Source organism: Grampus griseus (genome assembly GCF_964374135.1).
Source record: "Grampus griseus genome assembly, chromosome: 1".
Classification (NCBI taxonomy): domain Eukaryota; kingdom Metazoa; phylum Chordata; class Mammalia; order Artiodactyla; family Delphinidae; genus Grampus; species Grampus griseus.
In genome coordinates, this window is record NC_139017.1 from 75,298,083 (window position 1) to 75,312,367 (window position 14,285).

The 14,285-nt window shown below is 40.7% G+C and overlaps 1 protein-coding gene across 2 annotated transcripts in view; it reads right to left on the reverse strand.

Moving 5' to 3' along the window:
* Nucleotides 1-490: 490 nt before the first annotated feature.
* The window catches only part of RPRD2 (regulation of nuclear pre-mRNA domain containing 2), a gene marked incomplete at its 5' end in the record, with an annotated part of 82,100 nt that continues 68,305 nt past the window's right edge, over nt 491-14,285 (reverse strand). Inside the window, 4 exons of one of the 2 annotated variants that reach the window (XM_082651077.1) lie at nt 5,657-5,877; nt 6,018-7,199; nt 10,610-10,810; nt 13,017-13,277. In XM_082651077.1, the coding sequence (XP_082507203.1) occupies nt 5,789-5,877; nt 6,018-7,199; nt 10,610-10,810; nt 13,017-13,277 (1,733 nt within the window). In that variant the 3' untranslated portion in view covers nt 5,657-5,788. Of the gene's footprint in view, nt 7,200-10,609; nt 10,811-13,016; nt 13,278-14,285 lie in introns of both variants that reach the window. The other variant, XM_082651076.1, reaches the window with a different exon arrangement.

Genomic DNA, 14,285 nt, shown 5'->3' on the forward strand with positions numbered 1-14,285 from the left:
CCTGGGTTATGAAAAAGGGATGGGGCAAGAGAGAGGGGTTGAGTGTAGCTTCTGTATGACAGACTGTCAATATGCAAGAAGGGCAGATGTGGGCAAAGAATTGACCAGAAGGATCCCTATCACCACTACCCCAATTTTATGTTTGCTTTAAAAATGCTTCTTCGCTCACGACTGTACAACTTTTTGAAGACATAACACAAGTTATCATCCATACAGTATACCCACTTCATTACCAACCATTCCCTGAACATCTTGATCTCACCCCACCCATCATCCCTTTCAAAATTGAATTTCATAAAGGATCAAAGAGAAAACCACAAGGCCATAAAGATCTCTCAAGAGGCTCAGACTGCCTTCAGTGACACTGAATGCAGAAGTCAAAGGGGACGACAGCTGGACAAGATCAGTGCGAGAGGGGAAAAGTCAACCACACAACAAAGGAAACCATACTTTATTAAACAGGAAACAAAAACAATTTTGGGGGCAAAGAGATTTAAAAAAAAAAAAAAGAGGAATGGCTGGAAGAGAGGGAAGGGCAAGTGGTCACAAGGAAGGGATGAGATGGGTGGTCTGCGGCATCTGTGTTTGCCTTAGAACCGTGCAGGCACATACACCAGCCCCTCTACCCTCCATGCACTCTTAGACCAAAAAGCCAATACAATTGTATCTTCAGAGATATATCCAGGCTTTTCTTCCTGCATTCTGTAGCTGGTTTCACCTTCAGCCCTGGACAGTCATGGAGGGTCTTTGCTGGAGAAAATTTAGGTCTTTCCAACCATAGGCCTGTTCCACAAAGCAGCGGTTTCAACTCCTGGAGAAGTTCCCTCCTATTGGCACTCACCAGAGAAGCCAGGGGCCCTTGGTCAAAGCCCCAGATCTCAAAGAAAAATGTCAAACCTTTAGAACTAGTTATTTTATTAAATGATATTAATACACATTTCAAAAGGATTTCATTGTTGTTGCCTCTAAAGCATGTACTTGTTTTGTTTTCCACACTGAACACGTGAGAATATCAATCCAACATATCTAATTTTAATCTTAACAGGCACCCCAGCCCATTCGAAAAAAGGGGGGAGGGGGAGGAGGGGAAGAAAAAGGGGGAAAAAGCAGTCATTTACAGCGGCTTCAAAACAATAACAGCTGAAGCTTAATTCTGCATGAACCAGTAACTTCAGGATTGATAGTGAATATTTTGCGATTAGAAGTTTAGCATATTCACATTATCTAGATAGGTTTGCTGTACCATATATATCACAAACATTGTACTCCTGGGATCGGAAAGGATAAAAGGTCTATTCTCTTATCATTTTACCCTCCCTGGAAACAAACCAAATTCTGTTTATTCTCAACTTTTGGGAGGGCAGAGGGGAGCAGGGAGACAGGTTTCATCTAAGCTGACTGAAGAGTAAACTCTTACAAAATACTCAAGGACTCAATTTCTGATACTGTATCACTGTGTTTTAAGTGGTACCAGTGTATTCATGACCCCCACCCACTGATTCTCTGTCTGTGATTTTACAGTGAGCACCAAGGACGTTAGTAACAACTTCACATATTCTGCTTGCATATGAATCATGTCCTTGCCAAGATACACTATGCTATGCTTTCTTTAAAAAAATCTTGTTTATTTTTTAAACTCAGGTTGAAATACAAAAGTCAGAGCATGGGCACGGAGTTTTAAATCACAGACAAAGAAAGAATAAAACCCCTTTGTTTCATGTTATGAATACCAGAATTGTCTTTTTTGTTTCACTATATCACATATATACATTGTTGTCTTCATTTACTGCTGTAGACAGATTTCCTTAAAGTTAACAACAGCTGACAAGTCACATACAAATCCTCACTTCCATCTTGAAACAAATGCACTGAGGATTCTGTGGCTTAAAAAAAAAAAAAAAAAACACTCCACAAAAAAACCAACCCTTAAAAGTCCATCTTTTAAACTGTACAACAAGGTCCTTCTTTCATGGATTAGCTATCATGCTTTTGAGGACAATAGCCCTGCCCCAACATTCAGGAAGCCACTGTCCTGACAACCCCGCATTTTCTGATAAAATCAAATGGTCAGAGAGCCTTTTCAAGTAAACACTACTTTTAGCTTAAACGAGAGCAGCAAAAAGAATTCACATTCTTTTATTCTAGAATAAAAAAAATCCCACTTTTCTGCAAAGGAAGAAAAATCCTATCCCAGTTTCGAGTCAGAGAGAACTCTCCCTTTCCCTCCCCCCACCCCCACCCTCACACTCTCTTATACTTTTCTCTAAACAAATGTCTTAGGACTCAATATAACTGTACTGTTTCTTTGCTTTGCTACACTATATACCCCACCCCACTTACAAGGTCGTGGTATCATGCATTTTTGCGGGGGGTGGGTGGGGGGGAAGCTACAGGGCAGAGAGGCTTGAGAAGGTCAAAGAAAGAAAGAACAGTTGGCTTAAAACCAGAAACGCATTAGGAAGATGAATGACTTGCAGGATCCTAACCAAAGAAAACATGACGAGCCCAAATAAATAATATGGAATAAATTACACAAAAACTCCCAAACTATGATGCACACCTGGTTTAAGCTGCTCTTTATCTGAAACGCTCTTTATCTGAAAAGCAAGTTTCTTTTGAGACAAATCATCATCTTCTGTCACTACACTGCCCACTCTCTCCCATCTTTAATATTTCGCTGGAGGAATCCAGGGCAATCCCCATACTTCCTACAGTTACTCCTATACTAACTTGGAAGAAAATATGAAACTTGCTAGAATTTCCTTTTCTTTTACTCATCTGGCTGGAGATGACCAGTGTGTACCTTGGGGTAAGACACTAAATAAAAAAGAGTAGTAAAGCAACATTTGCCTTTCAGTGTCCCTAGATATAAACACTCAGAATGCAGTGATTGTCTTTTTCCCAGTACTAGTTGTAGAAATACAAATAAGAAGCCTTTCAGTTCAGGGACAAGAAAAGCATTCCTTTCTCGTGGAAAATGACTAAGGGCAGAAACATTATTTTCTATTGAGAGTGGGAGGTGAGGTTAAGGATTGAGCCTTGAAATGTGACAGGCTGCTATCTGTAGAGTGGGGTAAATTTGAATTTATCGGGTCCTCCTGTTTCTCTGTAAAGATACATATAATAATATCCACTTGTCACTAAGACAGATCTAAAGAGGTATAATATAAAGAAAGATGCTACTGAACTTCCTCCTTCGAAATACCAAGAAGAGGGGTGAATACAGGACTAGGTCAAGGGGAAAAGAAAGATAAAGACAAATATTTCCCTTTCCCTTGTAGTTAACTTTTGCTGAAAACTACCAATAAATGTCACTTACGTTAGGGAGGCACCATGGTAAAAATGTGTACTTATTAAAAAATACAGGGATAATATTTGATAACATTTCAGTTACACCTTCATATCAATTGTCAACTGTAGTGACTTTCTCTCTGGCTAAAGCAGAAATGAAAACTGAGGGAGGAAAAAGTCAAGAAAGAAAAGCAGGAAGCAAGAACTTGGTGCAAGATGTGTGAAACTACCTCAGAAATGTTTCCTTGTTTATGACAGATGGGCAGGTCACAACACACCATTTAACAGTTCCTTTCTCTAGCGCTCTATATTGTAGCTACTCCTTATTTTAAACTTTAAATTATATCCAGCCCCCTTTCTTTCACTCCAAGTATAAAGAGGAAAATTTTTTACTAGGATAAAATGAGGTCCGTATCTCCTCAAAGTTACTGCCTGATAGTACTTTAGAAGAGGAAAAAAAAGAAGAAAAAAAAAGAAGCTTTAGATTTTAGGAGAGAGGTAAAGAACTCAACTGCAACATGCCTTTAAAAACAAAACAAAGCAGAACAAAACAACTTGACAGGTCCCAGGTCTCCCACATTTCTCCCCTGCAACATCTCCTGGCTGTCAGCAGGCCACAGAGCATACAGGGAAGAGAGCCACACTGGTTACAGCAGTAACGGAGCTGCAGAGAGAAGGGGACAGGAATCCTTCCACTGACTACTTTTGACATGCCAAGCCCAAAATAACATCCCAACATTGCACATGTTATTATCTGTACTGATGGAAGTTTTATTTCAAATGTAATAATACTCTTCCATAGATGGGGTAAGATACGAGCTGTTTTCCTCCCCACCCCTCAAACCCCCAGCCAAATGAAGTGGCTTTGGTTGTGTTTCTTTGCCCCCCACCCCCTTAAAATACAAACAAGTTGGAGAAGGTGGGTGTAAGTGCACTGGGAGGAAGGACTGGATGGAATAGTGAAATGTGGGCATATGCACATGGGACTTTTTAATTTGGAAGGGAGGTCCTCTGTCATAATAAAAAAAAGAAAAAATAAATCAAAGGAGGGAAAACAAACAAAAACAACAATAATAAACCAAACTCCTACTTCCAATTCTCTCTAGACTGTTCAAAATGCCTTTCCCTTAGTTTCCATCAGTACCTGGGAGGGAAGAATGGGCGTTTTGGTGCAAAGAACGGAGGGCCCCTAGCGAAAGGTGGCCTGGGTCTCTTTAAACTGTGAAAAGGGTCTCTGCTGAGAAAAGGTTCCCTAGGCCGGAAGTCTGGCCGGGGACTCCGCAAGATCATACCACTCCGGCTGATGGCGTCTCTGTGTGAGGGACCCAAGGGGGGGCCGCTGCTGTTGCTGCTGCCTCCCCCACCTCCTCCTCCATGGGCTGGGCCCAAGTGCTCCAGAGAAAGGGAGGGTAGGCTCAGGCTCTCGCGTACACGGCTAAGGCCAGGGCCGTTGAGGTCCCGTTGGGTGGGGCCCCCATGGTCCCTGGGTCCTGGGAGCACCCCAAAATGATCAGCCAGGGTCCCCTGAAGGAGGGAACTATGGTCCTTGGGAAATACTGCCACAGCCCCCGCCACTCCGTGCTCTGCCAGTGGTGGGGTCGGGAAGGGTACAACCCCAGAGTGGTCAACAGGAGGCGGAGGAGGAGGAGGAGTGGAGAAAGGGACGCCACTCCCGCCACTGCTGCTATGTTCCCCAGGGGGCGGAGGAGGGGGTGGGGTGGGGAAAGGAACTCCGCTGTGCTCTCCAGGAGGAGGTGGGGCAGCATGGGCCAGGGCTGCCTCCTTTGTGAAGGGGTTCGAAAGATCCACAGAGGGTAGATGAGTGGGTGCATCTCGAGAGAAGATACCACCATGATCCTTAGGAGGAGCAGGTGGGGCAGATGATGGCCCCACTGGCTCTCTCTGGAAGGGTGTCCCATGTTCCAATGGGGACGGGGGGAGATGATGCTCAAATGTTGAGTTGAAACTGTTGGAACGAAAGCTGCCGACACTTTCCTGAAATTGGGGTGCTCGTTCTTTGTATGGTGCTGTTTTAAAGCCAGTGAGGCCTCCGCTGCCCCCACCCCCAAGGGATGCCAACTCAGAGGCACTTGAGGGGCCATTGTCAAAAGAGCTGCCTGAGGTGCTCAGATCAAACCAACCCACCCTTGAAGCCTCACGCCCATGTCCTCTATTTCCCTTCCCAGGAACTCGGATGGACTCTACAGTCTGTATTGGCTCCCCTGACATCCTCCTATTGGATGCATTATGATAACCCAAGGTCTCTATAGGGGCCCCCTTTTCTTCCGTACTATCAGGCAAGTCTAAGCAGGAGGAGGAGACTCGGGTCTCTATGCGGTAGTGCTCTTCTTGCTGCTGCTGATCACTGGCTGTCAAGCTGGGCTGGGAGAGGTTTGAGAGACTGACACCATCACTTGAAGTGCCCTTGCTGGGGGCCTGGCCAAAATGTTTATCATCTGAGGGCTTTCGTGAGGCATTTTTAAGCATATTCTTAAACTCAATCGTCGATGTGGTGGAAATGGTGGAGGCCAGGACTTTCTCCACGCCTGACGTGGGTGGGTGGCCCGTGGGAGCAGCAAGGGTATTCTGCGGAGAGAAAAGGGAACGATGTGGAACTGGGTGAGGAGAGTCTGGGTACTGCTTCTGTGGCAAACTGAGATGCCCAGTGGTAGACTGAGACAAGTTATTGTGGTTGGAGTCAGGGGTGAAAAATGAATCATTCTTACTCGGTGATGGTGACCGGTCAGGCCCAGGTTCATTCCCTCTTATGCTGAAGGCACCAAAAAGCCCAGGGGAAGATGAGAGACGGTCACAGTTCTCACTAGAGTCCAGGAGGGCCCTCACAGATGGAGGGAAGGCAGACTTTACCCCAAATTCTTGGCCCCTGTGGCTGTAACTGGACAAGATGGGCTGGTACTCGGTGGTATCAGAAAGCTTGCTTGATTTCAGGATAGATTTGGCTGGTTTCTTCTCTAGATTCATCATGGCAGAGGGTGGAGGCCCTGAATACTCAAAATCTCGGTAATCTTCATCTTCCTGGAAAGAAGTATCTGGATAGAATTTCTCCTGTGAAGAGTCCATCAGGGAAGATGGTCTCTCCATTCCATCAGAAGGCTGCTTATAGGGTGATTCACTGCCCAGGCCAAAGGGTCGATATGTAGATACAGAATTGGAGAGCTCTCGAGGGTAGCTTTCCTCTCTCCCAGGGGGTGGTGATCTTGTACTGCTGGGTGTTGAGGAACCAGGGCTAATGATCTTAGAAAGCAGGGACATGGTATCTACACTGCTGGATGTGGGCTTGTCCATCATCTCATCCTGGGTGGGTGTCCCACTCCGTTCATCCCGCACAGGGGTTCCATCAATGTTGTCGATTGATGTGCTAGTAGGGCCACGCTGGAAGTCTGAGGGATGGCTTTCTGCTGGGGCACTGGATCCCAAACTGCTCAGAATTGGGATGTTTAAGTTTAAGCCACTGAAACCAGGATTACCTTTTAAGAAGTTGTGGATCTTCATTTCCAGGCTTGGGGAGGTGGACTCTGACTCCAGCTTTGGCTTGGAGATCTCTGAAGATTGGCACATGGCAACTTCAGTAGGTGGGGCAGCAGGGCTAGTATTGTGGGTACCTGTAAACCCCAGAGTGTTGGATGGTAGCTTGAAAGTAGAGCTGGGGAGCCCTGGGCTTTGCCCAATTGAGGCCTTGCTGGCTGAAGTTGAAGAGACTTCAGAAGTTGATGAATTAGGGGAATAGCTGAAGCTTTTCGGAATAAAGGATTGGGTATTGGAGGGCAGATTTCTTCCTTTTATGCTAGAGACTGTGGTGTTGGCAGGGGAAGCCGAAGTGCTCTGGGATGCAGCTTCGCTGGATGGAACTGGGTTCCCAGTAACACTCTGAAGTAAAGATGACAGGCCTGTAGAAACAAAGATTAGAGGAGTTAAAAAGAACTCCCTACCTTCCAATGAAAACAATGTAGGCTAATTGGATATTCTTATTCATTCCAGTGGGAACCAGATAGACATTAAAATATGAGATCAAAGGGAATCCAGACCAAACAAGTAATGGCTAAATGTCATAGAAAACATTGGACCTATTTATCAATATAAGAAGAGCAAATTACTGAAATGTTTCTAGTAGTCATGAAACAAGTCCAACATGGCAAAATAAAAGGCAACAGGATGGGGGAGATTTTAGTGTCAGAATCATTCACAGTTTAAACAAGACAAAGCAGGAAAAGAAAGGTGCAAAATTACTTTTAAAGTAACACTTTAAGCCAGTATTTCTTAATGTTTGGTCTGTGGAACTGTTTCTCTAAATGCAAATAGATATTCTGCCCTATCCTTCCTTTCCAACCTCCACAACTGTCTCTAACAAGTTAACCTACACTGTTATTCTCAGGAGAGAGATAGCAATATGCAAATTGCAGGAATTTATTTGAACTGGGATGCTTTTTTCAAGGAGCATCTCTTGCCACACTGGTGTTATCTTTGGGGAAACAGAGCTTTGGTTGTAAAAATTTTAGTTGTAAAATGTAGCAATAATAAATATACAAACATACACCACAAAGCTTATACAGCTAGACCATTGGGGCACTGATTCTTTCACAAGAAAACATACAATCCCCTTCTTATAGCTTGGAAAATTCAAGGATTATTCAGGCTGACACTGATGAGATTCACCCCCACTCACTGACAGACAAAACCTTCTCAGAAGCACTGAGAAAGAATTCTTTGGGGCAAAGAAGACTAAAGTTCACCAAAGCAAACTGCTCTTGCAGAAAAATGCTTGGAAAAATACTTGATAAAGAGATAACAGAAGGTCCTTTATATTCAATCACATTTTGGAAAATCTCCTCAATTTCTGATCACAAATGAAAAGTTTATGTATACTTCACCTGAATTTACAGCTTTCAGTCATACATTAAAACTGTTCCTTCATAACGATATGTGAAAGAAAATAATATTTCATATGATACTTCAATTAATGTTTCTTCAAAATATCAATTTTTATCCTTATTTGCTAAGAGATTTAAGGTCTTAAGAATTTTAAGGTTGCTCCATCCTTGTGACATTTTCAAATCCCATCAACTTCTAAATAATGATGCACGGCTTTTATTACTATCCAGTGTTTGATAATATCCAAATAATTGAAATATTATTTCAGTTATTATCCTCCTGAAAAAAAAATCCATGTTTCATTTCCAAAAAGGTCCCTGGCTATATAATTTTCCCCTTCCTAACAGTTTGATTTAATTCTTAGTAGTAACTGCTCTTACCAAAACCAGAAGTCTTCAAGCACTAGAAAGTGAGATATGATAATATCATGATTTTAAAAAGATATTTCAGTATTATCTTTCAGCTGTTGTGAAATAAATTCTTCAGAAGACCATCTTCTTAACAAAGATACTACTCAGATTTCTGGTAATAGGTGAAATAATCTCTTACCGCTAAATATTAATTTTCTTCAATCTTAAACCATAGTCTACGGCCTCTGCCTACTGAAGTCATTCTTTTGTGCTGAAATCAGTCAATAAGGGCTGTGGGTGATTCAGAGCAAAGTTCTAAGAGATTTCCTTTATGGTCTTTGAAGAAATGTATCTATTTAAGTTGCCGGACACAGTTCTTTTAAAAGGCTAGGAGAGGGGCTTCCCTGGTGGCGCAGTGGTTGAGAGTCCGCCTGCCGATGCAGGGGACACGGGTTCGTGCCCCGGCCCGTGAGCCATGGCCGCTGAGCCTGTGCGTCCGGAGCCTGTGCTCCGCAACGGGAGAGGTCATAACAGTGAGAGGCCCGTGTACCGCAAAAATAAATAAATAAATAAAATAAAATAAAATAAAAATAAAAGGCTAGGAGAATTCCACTTTCCATAAGGAACTGAAAGGTGATAAACTGCCCTGTTATTCCACAAAGCTTGTTTCCTGAGATTCCCACTTTTCATTTTGTCATAACACACCTAGTTCTGTTCAAATTTTGCCTGATGAGAAGGTCCACATGATACTATTGTTACAATCTGCTGAAAAAAAAGGCTTCTTCTTTAAGATCTAAGTATTATATCTATATAAGAAGTTAAAATACGAGTTCAAAATTTTTACTGTAACTACAGGATGGTGATAGAAGAAGGAGTGGAAAGTAGAAATCATATAAACATGCCAATCTCTCAAACTAATTATCCCTGAAATCAGTAGTATGAGATGCACTGTAGCATCATCATTAATTCTTTTGCGGGTTCCAATATGTAGAGCTGTGCATTACTATTTCACAGTATTTAGTTATGTGTAACAAAATTCTCTTACATGGTAAGACAAAGCTCACTATAATACAGTGCCTGGCGGATACACTTACAGAACAGTTTAGGAAATAAGAAAATTAACAGATACCTGTACTGCTGCTCTCTATTCATATAAAGCAGGATCTCAGCACCACTGACATTTGGGCGGGATACTTCCTTGTTGTTGGGACTGTCCTATGCATTGTAGGGTTAAGCAGCATCCCTGGCTTCCACCCACTAGAGGTATAGCACCCCGACCCCGACCCCAGCTGTGACAAACAAAAACGTCTTCAGACATTGACAAATGTCCCCTGGAGGCTCCTGGTTGAGAACTACTGATAAAGAGTAAGTCACTATATTGAAGCTGTAATTCACTGCATAATTATACTGAGGTTGGTATCTGGAGGGTCTGAGAACAAAGAGCAAGGTAAGCTTTATGAAAAAATGTTAGAAGCAGATGGTTTTAGCACAAAACAAGATAATTAGCAAAGGTGAAGAGACAGGTTCAAATAAGGTAGCGATAATAGCTAGGCAGAAAATAAAAAAAGGTATGATATCTATAGAGGCCTCTATAAAACATTAGGACATAAAAAAAGAGATAATCATGTCTCATAAGAGTTCTGATAGATTGATCTTTCTTACTGTCTTTAGCTTCAGTTAACATTAAAATGTGTAGAACTCAACATGTACTAACTTATACTAAGAGGTTGGGATACATGGTTTAAGTAAAAGAACACTGGACTCCAGTCAAGAAATCTGGCTTTTAGTCTCAGCTCTTCACTGAACAGACAGATGTATGATCTTAAGCAGGTCACATCACCTCACTGAGTGTTAATTTCCTCACCTGAGGAGGGTATCGGACTAGAGGACATTTAAAGTCTCTTTCAGCTTTGACATTTCAGAATTCTTATAGAATGTCAGTTTGTACATGATAAAGAGAATAATGAATTATTCTGAATTATACATTTCATAGCTTTGGATTCCTCAGAAATGGAATCCAGGATTAAGCCAGAGACAAACATTCACGATTCAAGTCCCTCTAGCGCATGTCAGTTTACCTTGCAGTGCAGGGGCTGACTGTGTCTGGGTTTTGGAAAGAGCAGACAGAATGCTCTCTGGGGTGATCTCCACCTTCGAGAGGATATTTGCTAGAGGGTTATGAGATGTTGTCGTGGCAGGTGCAGGTGTTTTCAGACCACTGGTGAGGTTGCTGGGACTTGCAGGAGTTCCTGGAGAAGGTCTTGATGCAGGACTGACCCCTGGTGGCAGAAAGATTAACTCAAGAAAATGAAATTCAAAATGACCTATAAATTCATGATACTTTCCAGTCACTTAATTGAGTATGGTATGTTCAATGGGAATTCTTCTGGGAATGATCCACAAATTGTCCATCTTGTACAAAGAGAAAATCTGAAAATTAGATTAAGACTTGCTCCTATCTACTTGGAACACTGTTAAATTAGATAAGTATTAAGTTATTTTTTTTCATATGTATTTACTACTTTTCAGAGTCCCAATAGAGACCAGAGAACCTATTTCTTTTTTCTCTACCAAATGGAACCTACACCTCAGACTCCTCTAAGTGCTCAACAGATATTGCTGGCTAATTATGATCAGACTGGGCCACTGCATAATTCTATGTGATAAGTAAGTTATTTCCTTTTGAAATGGACTTTAAAATGAGGGTTATATAAGCAATCTTTACATGTTTACATTTTAAAATACTGGGTTGATTCTTAACATAGGAAAAATGGTATATAAAGAAGAAATGATTTTTGATTTTTTTAACAATCAAAAATATAGACAGGTATTTCACACAAAAAAATGATAAGCATATGAAAGAAATTTTAACCACATCTTTAATCAAAGGAATGCAAACGAACAATTTTTTTAAGACTGAATTTGACAAAGTATAAAACAAAACAGGTTGGAGAGGTTGAGGAACAATGGGAACTTTCATATACTTGGTACATAAAATAGTACGTTTTTTGGAGATCATTTTAGTTATAACATGAAAAGACTTAAAAACCTACATGCAGAATTTTTTGGAGTCTTTATCTTTTAGAAATAGTTATTTATGAAGAAATGAAATAATTGGGATTTTCTTCAAAATAATCAGGATTGGATAGGGCATAGCAGAAACAAGATTGGCCATGTGTTTACAGTGTTGAAGATGAGTGATGAGCATGTAGAGGAGCTCTACTTTATTTATCTTCATTAAATCTTCCATTAAAAAAAGTCCCATATACTTATCAACCCTTTTAAGAAGGGTTGTGCATAAAATTTTAGCATCAAGGTTGTTCATTACAGTATTCTTTATAACAGCGAAAAACTGGAAACACACTAGATGTTCTGATAATAAAGGCTTACATAAATTATTGAATGCTATTAAATGATATAGCTGAATGTTTAATGACTTACAAAAACATCCATGATATGTAGTTAAATTTTAAGTAGTTGCTTTCAAAAGAGTACAGTTGTCCCTCGGTACCCATGGGGGGTTGGTTTCAGGACTCCTGAATATATCAAAATCTGTGGATGCTCAAGTCCCTTATAAAATGGTATAGTACTTGCATATAACCTATGCACATCCTTCCATATACTTTATTTATTTTTGTTTGTTTGTTTGCCATGCCACATGGCTTGCTGGATCTTTGTTCCCTGATCAGGGATTAAACCTGGGCCATGGCAGTCAAAGCACCGAGACCTAACCACTGGACCGCCAGGGAAGTCCCCGTCCTTCCATATACTTTAAATCATCTCTAGATTACTCATAATACATAATACAATATAAATAGTTGTAAATACAATGTAAATGCTATATAAATAGTTGCTGGGGCATGATAAGTTCAAGTTTTGCTTTTTGGAACTTTCTGAAAAAAGTTTTCCCCCAAATATTTTCAATCCATGGTTGGTTGAATCCTTGGATGTGGAACCTGCAGATGCAGAACCGGTGAATATGGAGGACCGACTGTATACGCAATATGCTTCAATTACTGAAAGAAAAATTATTACTAACATTTTATTTCCCAAAACACACACACACACACACACACACACACACACACACACACACACACACGCACACTTGTAAGGTTAAACACAAGTGGTTTCCTTTGGGATGGCAGAATTATGGATATTTTATTCTTTTAACTTATCTTCTAATTTTTCTATGATGACCACGTAGCGGTATGTATGTATGTATGTATTTATTTATTAATTATGGCTGCACTGGGTCTTAGCTGCGGCATGCATGTGGGATCTAGCTCCCCGACCAGGGATGGAACACAGGCCCCCTGCACTGGGAGCGTGGAGTCTTACCCACTGGACCGCCAGGGAAATCCCTATTTTTATTTTTTAATTAAAAAGTTACTTTTAATTAAAAAAAAAAAACAAAACCCAGACTGATGGTTCAATTAGAAAGGTGGAAATAAGCCTTGTATCTTCTTTACTAGGGCTACTTACCAGTATTTTTCATGACTGATGTCAGGCTGCTAAGGATGGAACTGATCTTTGCCAGATCCACATTAGCCAGGTTTGGCAAAGCCAGTGCTGGAGTAGGGGAGAGAAGAGAAGTATTCACAGGCTTTGGAAGAGGTGGGGTTGCTGTCATGGTCACAGGCACTGGAGTGCATGAAGAGGCCTTTGAGATACTTTCTGTTGGCTTTGTAGGTACAGCAGTGGATACAGCTGACTTCTCCACAGGTTTTTCCTTCCTGTCTTCTACTGTTTAAAAAAAGAAAAGAGATAGTATTGCATCTTACTACTTTCCAGACTCTCCTTCCAACATGTCCCAATATTTCCTAAAAAGTACTATGCTTTACAGAAAAATCATTCATGATTTTTTTAAAAAGTCATGCTCTTTATCATTTATGAACCTTCTCACCTTTAATAGCTGCTTAAAATGAATTCCCCAAATGCATCTTTTATCTTACATTTAATGATTTCTTTACATCTTCTTAGTATCTGTATATTAAATTTGTACATTTCTGGAAGCATGTTATTATTTGGTACACATTTGTGTTCTGTCTTTCAGTAATATTTATGTCATAAATTGTCCTGTCTTTTCTTTGCCATTATTAACCTGAGAGCTTTCTAAGAAACAGAAACTCTGTACATATGTTAATGTATTATCCTTTGGCCTCCTGAAATTGGTCTACTGGGGGTGCAATCAGGCACTAATGCAATGTTTTAACTCTTGATGCCTCTGCAATACTTTCCTCTTAATACTTTAAAGGCAATGCACTATGTGGATAGTTCATTAAATTCAACCTAAGTCAAACTGCCTAATAAGAATAATTATAAAAGCTGGGGATGTCAGAGAAACAGTTCACCAATCCAGGTTAATTCTGAAAGTGTGGTTAACAAAATGTGGCTTTGGAATCTTGAAGATCAAGAGTGACAGAGAATAAGGAATTCCAGCATAAGTGGCCCTCCCTTTAGAGCAGTGCTGTTCAAAAGAAATGTAATTCAAGCCACATATGTAAGTTTAAATTTTCTAGTAACCATATCAAAAAAAGAAAAACAGGTAAAATTAATTTTAATTATATATTTTACTTATCTCAATATAGCCCAAATATTTTCATTTTAATAGGTTATAAATATAAACAATTATTGAGATATTTTCACTCTTTTTCAAAGCACCAAGTTCCTAGAATCCAGTGTGTATTTTGTTTTGTTTTTGTTTTTGCCACACCACGTCGCTTGCAGGATCTTGGGTCCCTGGCAGCGGAA